The following is a 17,765-nucleotide window of genomic DNA, read 5'->3' as shown; positions in this document are numbered from 1 at the left end:
CGCATTTTGTCAGACTAGGAAGTAGTTCAGACAGGACTGAGTATCATGTACAGAGGACAGAAAGGTGTATTTCCTATCTGCCGGATGAGTAAGCCTCCAGTAGTCAACCAGACCATGATCAAAGGTTATATCCCTCAAGGGGGCCCTGTCCGCAATATTGCATACATTGATGGGTCCGGTCCTGTCAAGGTGAGCATCCCAGGCGAGGCTCTCAGTGAGAATACAGTTGAGACGGAGCAAGAACGTACGCTTGGGTCCTGTAGGCATGTAAACAGATACTAGACAAAGTGACCTGTCCCCTATTTTCAATTTCACAAAGGCATACCTGCCCTCAGGGTCAGACCATATCTTGACAATGGTGATAGGCAGGGCCTTACGGAAAAGAAGTGTCACACCGCAGTTCCTGGGGGTTCTCACTCCACAATGTTGATAGAGCCAGGGAACTACTGTGGATAACCTTCCACACTCAATCATGATGCAGTATACTGGACTTGAGGTCATATAGGTGGGTTTCTTGTAAGGGAGTCAAATCAACGCGTTGCAATTGTAGGTAGGTTATAACTTTTTTACACTTCACATAATGGATTAGTCCATGGATGTCCCACGAGAGAGCAGGAGAGTTGGGGCAGCAGTCATAAAGTGGCATGCGGAGGGGGATTTAGGTGAATGTGTGGCCATTGAGTCCTGAGGGAAAGGGAGCGCTGTTCGGGGGAAGGACTGGAGGGGGAGAGTAGAAGAGTTTAGCAAGTACAAACAGCAAAGAAAGAAGGGGACAGGGAGACTCCCACAGACATAGGCCAGTAAGGTGTTGAGAAGGCCACCAACAGCCCCTTTAGGTAGGACTAAAGTAGATAGTAGAAACTGAGAAGGTTAAAGTGCGTAGTAAAGTTAAGAGAAACAAACAGGGTGAGATACAGGTGAGAAGTGACAAATGATGAGTGGAAAAGGATGAGTGGGGGGTGCGGCTCAGGACTGTAAGAGGAAAGGAAAAGAGAAAGATAGAAAAGGAGCTGGGGCAGGAATAAAGGAGCAGGAACAGAAAGAACTCGGAAAAACTGAAGGTGGGGGGTTCGACACTACTTAAAGTGATGCCTCAAGGGCGAAGATCTATGAACCGCGGGTCCAAGCTTGTGGAGTCCGCACACTAGCTAGGCCCGTCTGGCAGGAAGAGCACTTAAAGAGGTAAGTAGGATGGTTGGAGCACAACAGGGGTGTCAGGAAAAAGGGAAGGAGGGAGAAGGTTGAGCCCGTCATGGTCATCCAAGTATAATGATATCAATAGTCAGCGACAGGAATATCCGGGAAGGGGCTAGGTGGGGACCCTGACCCAAATATAGGCGGTATAAGGGCAGGGTGGTGTCCAAGCAGTTTGACCAGTAGGATCCCTAGTAGAGGATTTGGGGGAGTGGGTGGGGTCCCTTTCAGGGTAGGGATGGTAAGGCACGGGAGAGCCTAGAAGAAAGAGGTTTAATAAGCTATTGGCAGCTGGGAAGAACAACATAGTTGGCAATGAGTGGCTCGATCCACAGGATAATAAGGTGAAACTCCCTTTCAAATATTAGTAAGACACCCCTGTGAGAGCCTTTTCATCCACAAGTTAGGGTGTATGGTGTTGGAAAGTGTCACATAGAAAATTAATGCCACTATGCCCTTACAGTGACAAGGCCTTAAAAGCTATTTCACTATGGCAGGCCTAGTTGCCCTATGAGGAAAACCAGAGTACAGATTAAAAACTAATAGTGCTATCTCTGGAAAGTCACCCAAGGTTTCAGAGGGCTAATTATCATTAACCTGTGGCAACTCCCGGCCTGTCCTCAACCTTGAATGAGCTATAATCAAGGTTGAAATTTCTCCCAGAAGCTACTTAATAGGTTGACCTGAATGGGCAGGGATGACTTCTCTATGCTCCATAGATTCTGCAGGGAGCAGGCTGTGGACATCTTGTTGACATCATAGTGTCAAATCCTGCCTGATCGGTCTGTTTGAGCCACAGGTAGTACTTTGGTGCACTGGTAAGAAAGGGCAATAATTGTGTATCCACTGTGTGGTTGTTGTAGGACCCTGCCTTTGTCCTACCAGACATCTGTCTCCTAGTTTACTATGGTTACAGGGTCTGCGTCCAACTGGATTTTAGAGTTAGTTGTAGGAGGATGCTGAGGCTTATCATTGTGCATTCCCCTCCAGGCCCACAACCCTCAAAGTCCAAGTTTCATTTAGCTGATGGCATTTTCCATCTTAAAAATACCCATTGGCATTTTGGGCTGTTTGTAGTGAGGCAAACAAGAAAATTGCACAAGTGGTTAGGGTTGCCCCCGGGAACCTTTGCCCTGTTGGTTTGGGAGTGGCTAGGAGTAACGGCCATCCAGCAGATAGTGCTAGACATAATTACTGGTCCTGCGAAAGAACAGAAGAAGATTGGACTTGCTGGCTGTGACCCGAGAGTAGTTCTGAAGGACTCAAAATGCTCTTGTTTTTGGACAAAAGAGTGGTCTCCAATGGTCAGTTACTTGACCTCATGGTTGGTTCCAGGGGCACAAAAAGCTTCAGGAGGTCCTGATAAGTGGCAACTGGGCTTTCACTAGACTGGACATTGCTGTTGGCTTTTGCCTGATACTCTGACAGCCTCTAAGTGCCCTTCCTTGATGAACTGGAAGCCATATAAGTGTACTCCTGTGGTTGTTTGGGCACTAGAAAAAGTTTTTCAAATATTTCCTGAAGACCAGTGGAACTTAGAAACTTTTTTAAACTTTTTTGAGTTCCAGATATTCATTTGGACCAATTCACTTGGTGTATGTTTCCCAGGCTCATTGCAATTGACCTGAAATTGCACTTTCATCCCACGACCATTAACTGTCATGGCACATCGCTGTGCTTTTTTCCACTTAAATCTTTAAAAAATCATATATCTGGTTCCCCTCATTTTTGTTTAATTTTGTTTATTATTTTTTTCTCTATGCGTACAAATTGGCCAGAATTTTCATTGTGTTGTGTTTCCAACTTTTTAACTGTTTTGGTACTTCTCAATGCTTTATATCTATTGTTAACTTAAGCTTGTCTGCTCAATTCCATAGCAGAGCTCAAGTTTAAATTACTTACACCTTTGACTGAACCTAAAAGTACATTGACGTTATTGCTTGTGGTGAGCAACGATCAACCCCAACTAATACACCACTTTCTCACACATCCCAATCGACAGAATACAGAAGTGTTTAGGAACACACTATGGAGTTCAGGACCTGGACATTAAGAAACGGCATTCCCCAATACCTTCAAAGGTAAATTGCATTTGCATTGCAATAGGGACATGAAAGTTGGGCCCCTTTATTCCACAACACATATGAGTATGACCACAAATGACTAAAACAAACCTAATAAAAAGTGAAAAAGCGTAAGTGAGAAATATGTGGGACTGATGAAGGAAGATGATGGAAGAAGATGACAAAATTAAAAGAATGCTTAAGGGGAAACCTTGTTCATAGGTATACAATTATGGGTAGGTACAATTATGTCCACATAGTAGCGCAGGCCCCATTGATCATATAAATGCAAATGAACAAAGCTATCACTCAGCACTAACAGCTGATACAACAAACCCCAATACAGTAGCAAATAAGAGCCCACTTCAATTTAAAATGTCACCCATGATAGTCAAAACATTTCATATAACAGACAAATAAACATATACAAAAGACTCTAAGTAAATAAACTGAAGTAAATGAAGACCAGACATTCACTAGACCAGAGACGGTTTTATAAAAGTACCTTTAAACAAACCTGTCTTAAGTATCTACATGCAGGTGGCCTAACTGATGGCTTAGCACATTCCACATCCAGTCAGCAGAACATTACAATTAGAATCATCCACAAGCTCAAGAGATTACCCCATAATTAAACTTGGGTGCTGAACCCTTGCTGCAGGCACTCCTTTGGCTTTTTTTGCCTTCCTTTGCTAAATCTGTTTTTGTTTGTTGACTTTTAGGACTCTGCACGCTATACTCCTGCTAATCAGTGATAAAGTGTTTGTGCTGTTCCTTGAAACCATGGTAAAACTGTCCTGCACCTGGTTGGTACATTTAATTAACTTATAAGTCTGTGGTATATGGTACTACTTATATCCATGTCCTGTAAATTAATTGCTAGTCATGGGCTGCAGCACTCATAGTGCCACACACTGCAGTAGCTTTTTAAAACATGTCACAGGCCTGTGACTGCATCCTGTTGTGCAGTTTTAATCTGCCATTTTGACCTGGCTAAACAAAAATGTTACTAGTCCTAAACCTGTCTTTTTAACTCATATGTCAACTCAAAGGTAGACCCCAAGGGTTCATATGGCAAGATGCATGGTATTTAAAAGTTTGGACATGTGTGCTTAGGTTTACATGTTCTGGCAGTGAGAAACTCCTAAAGTTGTTTTTGACTCTAGCAAGGCTGTCTCAACCATAGACTACCAGTAGGTTTCCTTATTAAGCTTAAGTGACTAGATACAGATAGACAAATACTTCTTCCACTCATTTGAATCATTTGATTTTGTATTTTAAATCCTCTTTGAAATACAGTCAGATTTTAAGTTGTAATTCTGAAAATGCCAGTTGTAGAAAGTCGGCATTTTCCTACCTAAATCAAAAGCCCCTTTCTGCCACTGTCTAACATGACATGGCTGTAAAGCCCTCCTTTGATGTGATGTGTATTCTTTCTAGTCAGGGAGCAAAAGAGTCTTGGGTGTAGGAAATTGTGTGGGGAAGGGTGTTCCAGTCCTGGTCAGGACGGCCTGGGGTTGTATTCAGCCCTTCCTGGGCTTCAAAAGGTAGCCTTGGGGCTATGCCCATCCACTTCCCAGCTTCTGAAGCTGTCCGATCTGTCATTAGCAAATACAGCTGAAATCTCCGTTTTTACCTAGACAGTTTGGAGCCAAACCAAGTGGAAGGAGAAGAACTGACCAGAACAAGATTAGGGGCAGAGAAGGAAAGGAACCCTTACACATAGTCCAGCACTGGGTATTAAAGTGGCACCCTCAGAACCTCTCATCAGAACATTCCGAGACCTGTGGAAGATTCAGAAGAAGGCCTGCCCTGCTGTCCGAATAAGAAATATTTGACGTGCTTGTCTTGAACAAAGGATACCCAGATGTTACTCCAAGGGTCAGTTGGCTGGCTTCCTATATGAGTTACAGGGACACAACAAGCTCCCAGAAGCTTTCCATTCAACTGTCCAGCAGACAAGCACCAACTGACATGCTCGTCATGCCAACAGTTCCCACCAACACCTTTTGCCACAAAGCTCCAATAGTGGCCTTCTCTTCACAACGATATCAAACTCCTCATCGCTCCCACTAACGTGAAGCTCTCACTGAGGCTGCTTGCCTGGGCTTGGACTGTGAGAAGGTAAACTCTTCCCCAGGATGAACCTGATCCCTGTATTCGACCCATGCTTCACCATAGTCTGCCTGAATTTGTGACTTGTACCTAGTCCAGCGCAGCCAGACAACGGCGAGTGGTGCTTTGTGCTTCTTGGTGCTATTTTTACCTGAAAATTAAAATGTCATAATTCCAGTTCTACTGATCAGATTTATTTTGTTTTAGGGTCATTTTATTTATTAACATGTACTCTATTATTCTCACTTGTATTTTCTTGTATTATGTTTTCACTTTATTACTGTTTGAGTCTTGCATACATACTTTTCAGTTTGCCCCTAAGTTAAGCCTGACTGTTTTTGTGCCAAGCTACCAGAGGCATAAGCATAGCTTTATTTAGTGACTTTTGTGGCTCACCTTGACAAGGATTGTGCTTATTGCTTGAATGGGGATCTCACTTCTCTCAAGCAATAACCTAATTTCTTACAGAAGCCAAGTGCCAGCCAGCCCAAAACACAAAATGAAAGCCAAACTTTTGTTACAGCTTAGTCCTAACAGATAGTTCAAGCCAATGCTTTTACAGCTCTCATATCAATGCTCAACGCTAAAACCAAGATAATACAGGTTAAAACCAGATCTAATTGACACACCACAAGAATAATCAATAAATGCTTTACACACCCTTGAACGTTACAAAATATTCAGTCTAACGAACCTGCAAAGTCCATTACTCCACACAGATGAATCATTCTGTTGTAACTCTTTTATGACATTTGATATACTTCCCATAGGATTAGAAAATGCATTATAAAGAAACAGAAACCATGAGAAGTACCTCCAGTTGATATCACAGAGATGTATTGCAAAGAGCTAAAAGGCATGACTAGTGCTTAGTCCCAAATCAAGGCCACATGCTGTAGGATCAACTAAAAATATCTAATGATACAGTAGTTGTACACCAACAGGATAAGGTGGTGTCCAACCAGTGACCTTTTCGAGATACTAAACTTGGCTCATTTGTTTCAAACCTTGTTCTACAAACGCCTACTTATGAGATACTTTAACATCTGGAGCGATTCAGATGTTTACTCACAGCTATTGGCAGACTACTCTCTACCCTTAAAGTTAACAGCATGAACTGGTGATTGGGTGTGACTGGATGTATTCTCTCCCTAGCTGCTATAAGCTTTTTGGCATCCATATTGGAAGGACCCTGCCAGATCTAGTAGATACGAACTAATACCATGTCAATTTAATAAAAGAGAACTACAACACAGTGGGGAAGAAACTACCTAAGACAGAGGCATAGTGTAAAACAGAAATGGGGCATACTTGCCAAACATCCCCTGAGTAGAGTTAAATCTGCAAAATATAAAAATCAATATTTAGCTGCCAGGACAAATGGAACAGATAATAATGCTCCTTAAGATGGAGCATCTCATTGGCCAACAAGATTTGAGGCTATGGAATAGTTTAAGTAAAGGCAATTTCAGAATCTCTAAACATATATATAAAGAGAAAAACTTAAAACTAGAACTAGCCATTGGACCTTCTCTGTGAGGAACAGTTCATGTTGAGTCATGCCAAACTAAAGGACATGACCATTAAGAGGCAGCGCAGTTAATGCGTCATAGGAATCTCTTGAGAAACCAGGAAATATTTTTTTATTAAATTTATCAACCCCCCATCCAAACTCTGAAGGCACCACTTCTTTATTTGCCTTGGATGGACGAGGAGTGCTTGCATTTTAAGCTCCAGCTGACTCTGGCTTGCTGAAACAGCAGGAAGTAGAAACAAATTCTGAACAAATCCCGAAGATCATTGTGGCACGCTCTGAGAGGAATGCCTACAAAATAGGTTGAGTTAGGGGCTCCTACATATGGGAGGCTATTCATGCATCTCAGTCCCCCTTGTCTCACTTCACTTAACGAGGGTTAAGAAACGTCTGGGTGCTGCTTAGTTGTAAAACACGGCAGGCCCTTCTGTCAGCATCAGCTTATCAGCGTGTGGTGTGAACTATTCCAAGTATATCTTCGTTTTGCTGTTTGGTAAAGTACAGTGGGCAATTCTAGAGCAGAGGAGAGGGGGCTAATGAAGATAATGGAAGAAAGGGAACTGCTGAAGTACTCTGGCATATACCTTAAGGAAACTTAATAACAGTTCTACATGTAATCAAGTAGAATCAAACAGAATAATGAGACTGTAATGAAATCCTCCGTCAGAAATCAAATAACCTTCTAAGCTTGAAAATGGTCAAGTTCATATTCAGAGAGACACAGAACGCCTTTCTAATGACTGAAACCTAGCAAGCACAGGTATTAAACATACTTTCAAAAATGCACCATACCTGACTCCCTTGGTAGTGCCTTCTTTCGTATGCCTGTCCACAACCATGAAACTAAAACACATTACAAAGTAACTTTTCCTTTTTAGGTTTGTCTCTGCATCCACCCAGCCTGGTTGACATTCCTTAGTGTGTTCCATAGGCATTTAGATGTTCAAATCAGCAACCAGAAATCATATGGAGGCTAAATCCACAACTTTATAGTGAGTAAATTACAATCACCATTTACCCAGCTGTAGTTTGTCGCCATTGGCCCACACTGCTCTAGTTTGCAGAAATCCACATCTACCCAGACTCCGATAGCTGTCTTTATCTTGGCTGAATGTTTAAATGTGAAGGCAGCGACAAGTCCTGGTTCACTGTAACCAGACGCGTTAAGCCATAACTGGACTGGCCATGCAGAGGTGCAGGAATACAGCAAGTGCTTGTCCTTAAAGTGATGTACATACAGGGCTGCGTTTGCATCTACCTCTCAATCAATCAATCAATCAAATTTCTTAAGCGCGCTACTCACCCAGTAGGGTCTCAAGGCACTGAGGGTGGGGGGTGTTACTGCTCGAAGAGCCATGTTTTGAGGCGCTTTCTGAAAGTTAGGAGGTCCTGGGTCTTGTGTAGGTTGGTGGGGAGGGAGTTCCAGGTTTTGGCGGCGAGGTGGGAGAAGGATCTGCCACCGGAGGTGGTGCGTTGGATGCGGGGGACTGTTGCGAGGGCGAGGTCAGCGGAGCGGAGCTGGTGGGGAGGGATGTGGAAGTTGATTAGTTCGTTGAGGTAGGCCGGTCCGGTGTCGTGGAGAGCTTTGTGAGCGTGGATTAGGATTTTGGAGACGATCCTTTTGTTGATGGGCAGCCAATGTAGGAATCTGAGGTGGGCGGAGATGTGCTTGTGGCAAGGGAGGTTGAGGATGAGACGTGCAGCGGTGTTCTGTATGCGCTGGAGTTTTCTCTGAAGCTTGGCTGTGGTCCCTGCATAGAGGGTGTTGCCGTAGTCCAGTCTGCTGCTGATGAAGGCGTGGGTGACCATTCTTCTGGTTTCTATTGGAATCCACTTGAAGGTCTTGCGTAGCATGCAGAGGGTATTGAAGCAGGAGTGTGATATGGCGTTGATTTGCTGAACCATGGAGAGAGACGCGTCTAGTATGATGCCAAGATTGCGTGCGTGGGTGGTGGGTGTCGGGGTGGTCCTAGGGTGGCAGGCCACCATGAGTCGCTCCATGCTGTCTTGTTGGGTCTGAAGATGATGATCTCGTTTTTTCCTGAGTTCAGTTTGAGGTGGCTTGCTGTCATCCAGCTAGCGATGGTGAGGAGTCTGGCGTGTAGGTTGTTCTTGGCGGTAGATGGCTTTCTCGTAAGGGAGAGGATGAGCTGGGTGTCGTCGGTGTATAAAATGATGTTGAGGCCGTGGGGGTGGACGATGCTGGCGAGCGGAGCCATGTAGCTACTGAAGAGGGTGGGGCTGAGTGAGGATCCTTGGGGAACTCCACATATGGTGGCTTTAGACCAGAATGGAGGGAGGTGAATTCTTTGGGTTCTTTCGGAGAGGAAGGAGGTGAGCCAGTCCAGGGCTTTGTGGTGAATTCCGGCGTCGAAGAGGCATGTGCGAAGGGTTTGGTGGCATACAGTGTCGAATGCTGCGGAGAGGTCTAGAAGGATGAGGGCAACGGTTTCACCCTTGTCCAGTCTGGTCCTGATGTCATCAGTGCAGGTGATGAGGGCGGTCTTGGTGCTGTGGTTTTTGCGAAATCCAGACTGGGAGACGTTGAGTATGTTGTTGTCCTCCAGGAAGCGGGACAGTTGTTTGTTGACTATCTTCTCTATGACCTTCGCGGGGAAGGGGAGTAGAGAGATAGGTCGGTAGTTTGTGAGGTCTTCGGGGTCTGCTTTGGGTTTTTTGAGCAGGGCATTGACTTCGGCGTGTTTGCAAATATCTGGGAAGTTTGCGGTCTTGAAGGAACTGTTGATGACGGCCCGGAGCTGGGGAGCGATGATTTGGCTGGCCTTGTTGAAGATGTGGTGGGGGCAGGGGTCTGTTGGGGAGCCTGAGTGGACGGAGCTCATGGTTTTGCTGGTTTCTTCATCGTTGGTGGGGGTCCAGGTGTTCAGCACGTTGGTGCGGCAGGGTGCTGTGGGGTTGGCTGAGTCGGTGGTGGTGATGGTGTGTGGCGACGATATGAAACTTTCGTGTATGTCTGCGATCTTGCGGTGGAAGTAGCTGGAGAGGGAGTTGCAGAGGTTTTGCGAGTGCGGAGGGTCGATGGCTCAGGATTTGGGTTTGGTGAGTTCTTTAATGATGGTGAAAAGCTTCTTGCTGTTGTGTGGGTTGTTGTCTATGCATTCTTTGTAGAAGGATTGTTTGGTGGTCCGGATGAGCTGGTGGTGTTTGCGCATGGCTGAATTGAGGGCGGAGAAGTTGCTCACTGATGGTTCTTGGTGCCAGGCTTTCTCAATTTTCCGGCATTCTCGTTTGGAGGTCTGAAGTTCTGCAGTGAACCAGGGAGCTGTCTTGTTGATGCGGGTGTTGTTGGTTAGCGCATACATTGAGCCATCGTGTGAGGTTGAGGGCGGCGGGGTTGGGGTCGTTGGTAATGGGTGGTGTAGCTTGGGCGAGGTTGGAGATCAGTTGTTCCTTGGAGATCTTGTTCCACTTGCGGTAAGGGATAGGATGTTGTTGGTGGGTGGTGGGCTTCAAGAAGGAGAAGTGGACGCAGTGGTAGTCAGTCCAATGGAGTTCGGTGGTGTGAGTGAAGGTGATGTGGCTGATGGAAGAGAATATGGCATCAAGCGTGTGACCGGCTGAGTGGGTGGGTGAGGAGACCAGTTGGTTGAGGCTGAGGTTTGTGAGGTTGTCCAGGAGGGCAATGGAGTTGCAGTCACTAGTGCTCTCCAAGTGGAAGTTTAGGTCACCGAGGAGCAGGTAGTCCGTGGAGGCGAGGGCATGGAAGCTGATAGAGTCGGCGATGGTGTCACAGAATGGGGGATGGGGGCCTGGTGGTCTGTAGACGAGGGTTCCTCTCAAGGTGGTGTTGCCGTTAATGTGTATCTGAAAGCGTAGGTGCTCTGCAGCATTCAGGGTGTCGTTGGTGTTGGTAGAAATCCTGATGGAATTTCTGTGTATTATGGCGATTCCTCCTCCTGGTTTGTTGATACGGTCTCCTCGGGTGATTTTGTATCCCTCTGGGATGGCTATGGCGATATCAGGTTCCGATGAGGGGTTCATTCATGTTTTAGTGAGTAAGGCGACGTCACTGTTTGATTTCTGTGATTTGTTTCGTTCACCTTCTACTACTGATAGGAATTTCACAAAACGATAGTTCTGTCTCATATGCTTTCGGTCAAAATAGGCCAGCAGTGCATTTCTGCACGAACAAATATTCCTTTTGCTGAATGTCTGGCGCAGATTTCCCTTCTAGGTTACATTCGTATACTTCATATGCAGTCTAAGTGGATTAAATCCTCTCTGATCGCCGCACACAGCCTGCAAGCTGTTTTCCGTCATCATCAGCCACGCCGGCGTGTGGCCGTCTGAGGTTAGATTTCCACGCTGACTTCTCATACATTTTTGTGTTACGTAGATGGACCAACCAACACGTGGTTTCAGCGATAGTCGCTTATAATCGTCCACCAGCATCCAAGCAAGGCAACGTTTGGAACATGTGCTCTTGTCTTCTTGCAACAATTGTTTTTCGTGATTTTTTTTTAGTGTTTTCGTGAACGTTGAATCTGTATATGGAAGACCCAGAGATTTTTAAGTTTTAATTTGTCATTTGACATTTCCACTGCTTATTTCTTGCCATAGATATTGATTCATGGAATTATCCGTTGATGTTTTCAGTCTGTCCAGCCTTCACGAATGTGCACCGCCTTGCTATTGTTTGTTTAACTAGATCAAATTCCATGCATATCTGCACTGTAGATGCTTTTCTCAGAACTCACAAAACATATTATGGATTTTAGTGACTATAGAGTCCAAGAATTATGCGTCCCTTCGGGACAGGCCTTCACCGCCCTAAATCACCTTTGGCAGCAGTTTAGCGCCCATCACTTTCTTTCAACACTTGAAGTATGGATGGACCCTTTAGTGTTTTGTATAGTGTTTGAAAGGCAAACACTAGCGCTAAATCTTGTATTCTTTGCTGGCGCAGTTGGGGTGCATACGAGCCTCATGAGTCTATCTGTACCCCCAGACTCTTGTATTTGTTCACTGTATCCATTTGTGTGCCTCCCAGAAACCACTGCTGGATGTTTTTCCGTTTATTGCCCACCACCATCACCTTAGTCTTTGAAAGATTTATTTCCGTACGGTTCCTTTGAGCATAGTCGCTTAAAGAGTCTATCAATCTCCGAAGACCCATCTTTGTTTCGCTGATTAATATCAGATCATCGGCATAGAGCAAATTTGATAGTTCATAAGATCCAAGCGTTGGGGAGTGAGAGTTAACTCTATTCAGCAGGGGCGTCAGATCTGCTAAGAACATTTTAAATAATGTTGGGGCCAACACACGCCTACGTCAGACTCGCATGTGTATTTATTTTCCTTGATATTGGTGTGTCATTCCCTATTTTAATATTTTTCCAAGTGTTGGTATGAAATCTTTGAATCTGCCTTTATGACTGCAGGTGTATTTGCCACTTGGCTAATTTTCTGCATAGTTTTTCTCGCTAAACACAATCAAATGTTGCTTTGAAGTCCACAATGTGAGACAGGTTATCTACTTTTGGTATCAAGGGTTTAAACATCAACCAGTAGTCGAACTTGATTTAACTGCATTGTTTAAATGACTGATTTTGTTGTAGCCACGTCTGGCATAAATGCTAACCAACAAGCTAAGACGTCAGTTTGGGGTGTTGTTTTTATTGATCTCACATTTCGCAGCTATCATCCTCAGCTTCCAAATTAGGTTTTGAACTTCACTAGTAATGTCTGAATAATATTAAAAAAACAGATTTATGATGTCCAGGCTTAGTTATTTTACTTATGGCTATGCTGATATAAATTGCTAATTTACAATAAATTCCACATTTACTTTCACATATATTAATATGCATAAACTGATGCTAATAAAAAGATGAATTTCCTCTCTACTGACCAGCAAATGGTTATCTTCCTTCACCAGCACTTCGAAGTCGATCTGGACGTTCTATCATCAATGGAAACTGGGCAATTGATCGTCCTGGGAAGTATGAAGGCGGAGGCACCATGTTTACATACAAACGTCCAAACGAAATATCCAGCACAGCAGGAGAATCTTTTTTAGCAGAAGGTCCCACCAATGAAGTCCTGGATGTCTATGTGAGTACTCTGAATCGAGGGCAACTTGAGTGGTGATGTCCTCATTTGACTGGATTGAATGGTTCAAATCAGCAAATACCAAATTGGGTTTTATTGCTTGGTGCTGCTTAAAGGAGGGGTAGCAAATTAAAAGTATCTCAATTAGTGAATCAAATGTTTCTACCAAAATGTTAAAATATCAGGCTACAGTGTCTTGTTAAGAGCCAACAACATATACAAACAAGTGAAAACACATAAACCCACCATGATATTTCTATCCCATAAGCAATGCACAATTTCGGATCAACCTTTAAAAATATTGTTGTAATTAAATTTTTTTCAAAAGGTATTATAAGCCAAGCATAGGCACGGCCAGTTCTTACAATTTATAGTTTCATGTTCTCTCAACGTTATTCCCACCACTTAGGTGTTTGGCACATAGCCTTAGAACCCGCCGTAGCGGGCTCTACCGGCTATTAAAGGCCCGCTCCCCTCGTTCGGCTCGGGCATTTAACAAGGGAGAGGGACTTTAATAGCCGGTAGAGCCCGCTACGGCAGGTTCTAAGGCTATTAGAACATTCTGCCACTCAGGGCAGAATGTTCTATCAACAAAAAAAAATGTTCACGGAGCCCGAGGGGATTAAAATCCCCTCGGGCTCCGTGAGGCTTTGTTCACAGCTGTTGCTGTGAACAAAGCGAACATTGGAATGTTGGCGCTGCGGGCTTTTACCGGCCAGTAAAAGCCTGCAGCACTCCACTGTTTTCAATGGAGCCCCCAGCATTCCAATGTTCTAATATTTCTTAATTCATGCTGTTCCGAATCTTTTTGCGGCCTAGCTCCTTCGTGAGATCTTTGTTCTAGGCAGCAGTCATTGCAGTGGGCTCTTTCATGCACTATAGTTTCCCTCAAAATAATACTCTATCCAATTCGAAGCGAACTGTGGTGATAAATGCAGAGTATGGCATCTTTACCATTTTAGATTGCTACATTAACGGTTGAGTTTGCTGCACATTAGGGAACATTATTTTTCTTTTGGCAATAGCTTAGATAAAAATAAAAACGTCGTCACAATCATGTTTGTCTTAACATGTACTTGCCTGTTTTGTCTCCAGATGATACATCAGCAGCCTAACCCAGGTGTACACTATGAATACATCATACCTGGAGCGAATGTCATTAGCCCTCAGCTGCCGCCCCATAGAAGACCAGGTGATACCTCGTGCTGTGTGCTTACATGCAGTTTAAAAATATAAATGCAATCGTGTTCTCTATCTCTCTGATGCAGAGGCATATTTCAAATAACTTCTCACATTGAAACAGTCTATAGAATTCATTCGAGGTAATCTCATAAACTGTATTTGTAATATCAAGCGTTGCTGACAAACTGTACTTGACACGCATCCTCTTGCCTGTGTCTGTCTTTGATGTTATATTTGCAATATAATTATATATATATATAATTATATATACATATGTATACACACTGAGAGACCAGTTTCCTCTGTGTCCCTGCCTGCATCTTTTTAGCGAGGGAGACAGAGGAAATCTCTGCTCGCAGCTAGGGAGAGCTGTTTGAAAGCTCTCCATCGCTGCAAGCAGAGTGTTTGCTAAGAGCTGACGCCAAGCCACAGCAAAGAGCTATGTCCCGGGGGTGGGCACCCAGTGGCCATCATTGGCTCCACGAAGGGGGCTGTGCGGCCCCCCTCCAACAATCAATAGCCCGAGAAGGTGGTGGTCCCTGGGTCCTGTATTTTATTTTACTATCACCTTTGTTCTCGTAATTTAGCCTCCAAATAGCAGCTTGCACTTCATAACAATACATATCCTCGAACTGTATTTTGAATGTGAGTTCATAATGTAAATATATACTTGGCCAACATTTGTTGAAATTAATGGAAAATGTTTGGTAGTGAAGACATGATTGAAAATGCCTAAATTGAAAGATGTTAAATATTTATACAGTCAAAGCAGGAGGCGTATAGTACATTTTGGGTAAACAGACAATTGTTGAACTTTAAAATGGAGTCAATGTAATGTTTCTGTATGGCCCCTCATTTTCATAATATGTTTTGCAAGTTTACTGACTAACCTCAAATCAGAGTTGGCTTGGTAGTAGTACCGAGTGACAAATCATTGTTTGGAAAAGACCATTCTCTTTGAAAGAGGCATAGTCATTCTAGGTGAACAATCTTTCCATCGGCTGCTGAAAGCATAGGTGGTTCTACAGCCTTTACATAGTTGATTCAGGGTATCCTGTGTTAGCCTCACTTATGCATCCAGCTGCCACGGAAGGTGGTAGTTCAAGCATATGGGGTGCCTTCATTAAACAGATGCTATTAAGACAGAAGTGCCCCAGGTCTACACAGTAAGTACACCAGCTTCTTCTCCAATCTGGCCATTATTGATATATGAGCTATACCACAAGAATGGCATCCTCTGTAGCTGAGCATTAGTGTGGAAGGTCCTGGTGGGAGCACAGAGTTCTTTCTCCACCACTTACTACTACGTACCCCCAGTGTGTGTGGGGTACTTGCAGTGCTTAATTTGTGCTTGTTTTTTCCGGTGCTGAGCACCAGCACTTATTTGTGAGGGCCGGAGCTTACTCTTCTGCCTCAAGCATTTGCTGCGAGCAAAAGACACATATGAAAAAGACAGAAGAAGGAAAAACTAAAAAGCGTCATAAAGGGAGAAAGTAGAAAGTTGCAGGATGAGCTGAAGGGGTAGGGGGTGACCGTAAATGGATTGAAGATGCCCGAGGTGGCTTTAGGATTACGCTGCCTCAGTATTCAGTGCTGGCAGATTTAGTTACAGCAGCCTTGTGTTTAAGAGAAGGGCTTTGAGCACCGGCACCTCTTTATTTACAAATTAAGCACTGGCTTCAAGTATTTACTCCGAGCAAAAGACACACGTGAAAGACAGAGGAAGAGAAATACGAAAAAGCGTCATCAAGGGAGAAAGCTGCACGAGTGAGCTGAAGGGGCAGGGAGTGGCTGTAAATAGATTGAAGAGGCCCGAGATGAGTTCAGGATTACGCTGCCTCAGTATTATGTGCTCACATATTTAATTGCAGCAGCTGCGTGTTTTCGAGGCGAGCTTTGAGCACCAGCACATTGTTATTTACAAATCAAGCACTGGGTACATGGTCCTGAACAACCCATTGTCCAAATAACCAGACTGTCTAAACTTCTCCTTTCCCGAACTCTTCTACATTTATCTTTGTTGAACCTGGCCCTTTCTGCAGGGTCATCCCTAAACCTTTTCCCATTGGACCTCTTGTTTTTCTGCATTTGTTTTTGTTGGCTTTAGGACTCAGAACACTTTAGCACTGCCAACCAGGGCTAAAGTGTATGTGCTCTTTCCGCTAAACATGGTAACACTGGTAAATTACCAATAAGTCCCTAGTAAAGGGTATTGCACATGCCCAGGGCCTGTCAATTGAATGCTACTGGTGGACCTACAGCACTGATTGTGCTAGTCACTGAAGTAGCCACTTAACCATGTCTCAGGTCTGTCATTGCACTGCAATTTATACTGCCATGTCGACTTGACATGTAAAAATCCCCTGCCAAGCCTTAAACTCCCCTTTCAGTACATATAAGTCACTCCTAAAGGAGGCCTTAGGTAGCCCTCAGGGCAGGGTTCTGTGTAATTAAAAGGTAGGACTTGTACGTTTAAGTTTTACATATCCTAGTAGGGAAAAAACTCAACTGTGTTTTTTGCTACTGTGAGGCCTACCCCTCTCATAGAATAATATTGGGGATTTCTTATTTCATTATTAAGCTATAATTCCTGAATTGGAAGGGGTAGACCACCACACACAAAGGAAACTTAGGTGTGATTGATTGGCTATCAACATTCCGATGAGCCATCCTGTGCAGGATGGGAGGGAGGAGTTGGCCACATCCTCACACTTACACCTGAATAGACTGTGCCCTATCCACAACCAGTAGGCTTAAAAAGATTGTATTGTCACACCAGCCAACTTGGAGCCACCAGGGGAGGGAAGGAAAGGGCATTTCTGTGCACTTCAAAGCCACTGTCTAGAAGCTTCTCCCACCTTCCAAAACCAGGGCACTAGACCTCTGACCCTACCAACTCACTACACTGCAGGACCTGTGAAGATCACTACCAGTAAGAAGCAGAACTGTGTTGCTGCTCTGAAAGAACTGATTTTCTGCTGTGCTGCCCTGCTGCCTTCTCTCCTGCCTGCTGAGGAAGGACTGGACCCATCTAACTTGAACTTAGAGTGACACCAATGACTTTCTGGCTTGTCTGCTGATCTGAGCCTCGGGAACAAAACAGGCTTCCCACAGCTCCTGGACCCATCTTCAGCAGGCTCCTGACCTTCAAAAGGTACTTCTCACGTCCTGGGCCCATGGAGGTGTTTTTTGGTCTCCTGAAATGAAGCTTTTAGTCTCCTTGTGCCCACCAGTATGTTTGTTAGCTCTGGAACTGTGCTGCTCGCTCAAAGAAACAGTGTGAACAGCCGCAAATTTGTTTAATCACACAGCAAGTATTGCCAATTACGGCCAAGAGGTTTTAGCCCACCTGTCCGCAATGCTCAGCTGACTCTTTGTGCCCACAGACCAGAAACACTTTCCTTGCTCCCAGTGAACTTCTTCCCCACGAATGGGACTCTTAGCTCCATTCTTGAGAAAGTAAAACTTCAACGAGAATTGTCTGGTACTGTATCCACCCCACACACCATTCCAGTCAGCCTGAACCTTTGGATTTAACCCAGTCTATCGTGACTAGATAGCCCTGGTTGGCACCTTATGCTTTTAGCACTACAACTATGTTTATT

The 17,765-nt window shown here is 44.3% G+C and overlaps 1 protein-coding gene across 4 annotated transcripts in view; it reads left to right on the top strand.

Annotated features, from left to right (window-relative positions):
- THSD4 (thrombospondin type 1 domain containing 4) overlaps positions 1-17,765 on the top strand; it is a 1,878,668-nt gene that overhangs the window by 1,659,557 nt on the left and 201,346 nt on the right. For 2 of the 4 annotated variants that reach the window (XM_069222360.1, XM_069222362.1), the window contains 2 exons: positions 12,806-12,981; positions 14,074-14,170. In XM_069222360.1, coding sequence (XP_069078461.1) covers positions 12,806-12,981; positions 14,074-14,170 — 273 coding nt within the window. Of the gene's footprint in view, positions 1-12,805; positions 12,982-14,073; positions 14,178-17,765 lie in introns of all 4 variants that reach the window. The other 2 variants (XM_069222359.1, XM_069222361.1) reach the window with 1 other exon arrangement.

The sequence above is a fragment of the Pleurodeles waltl genome, chromosome 3_1 (assembly GCF_031143425.1).
Source record: "Pleurodeles waltl isolate 20211129_DDA chromosome 3_1, aPleWal1.hap1.20221129, whole genome shotgun sequence".
NCBI classification, from domain to species: domain Eukaryota; kingdom Metazoa; phylum Chordata; class Amphibia; order Caudata; family Salamandridae; genus Pleurodeles; species Pleurodeles waltl.
The sequence above is the reverse complement of the archived record's forward strand: the minus strand, read 5'-3'. Positions and strand labels throughout refer to the sequence as shown.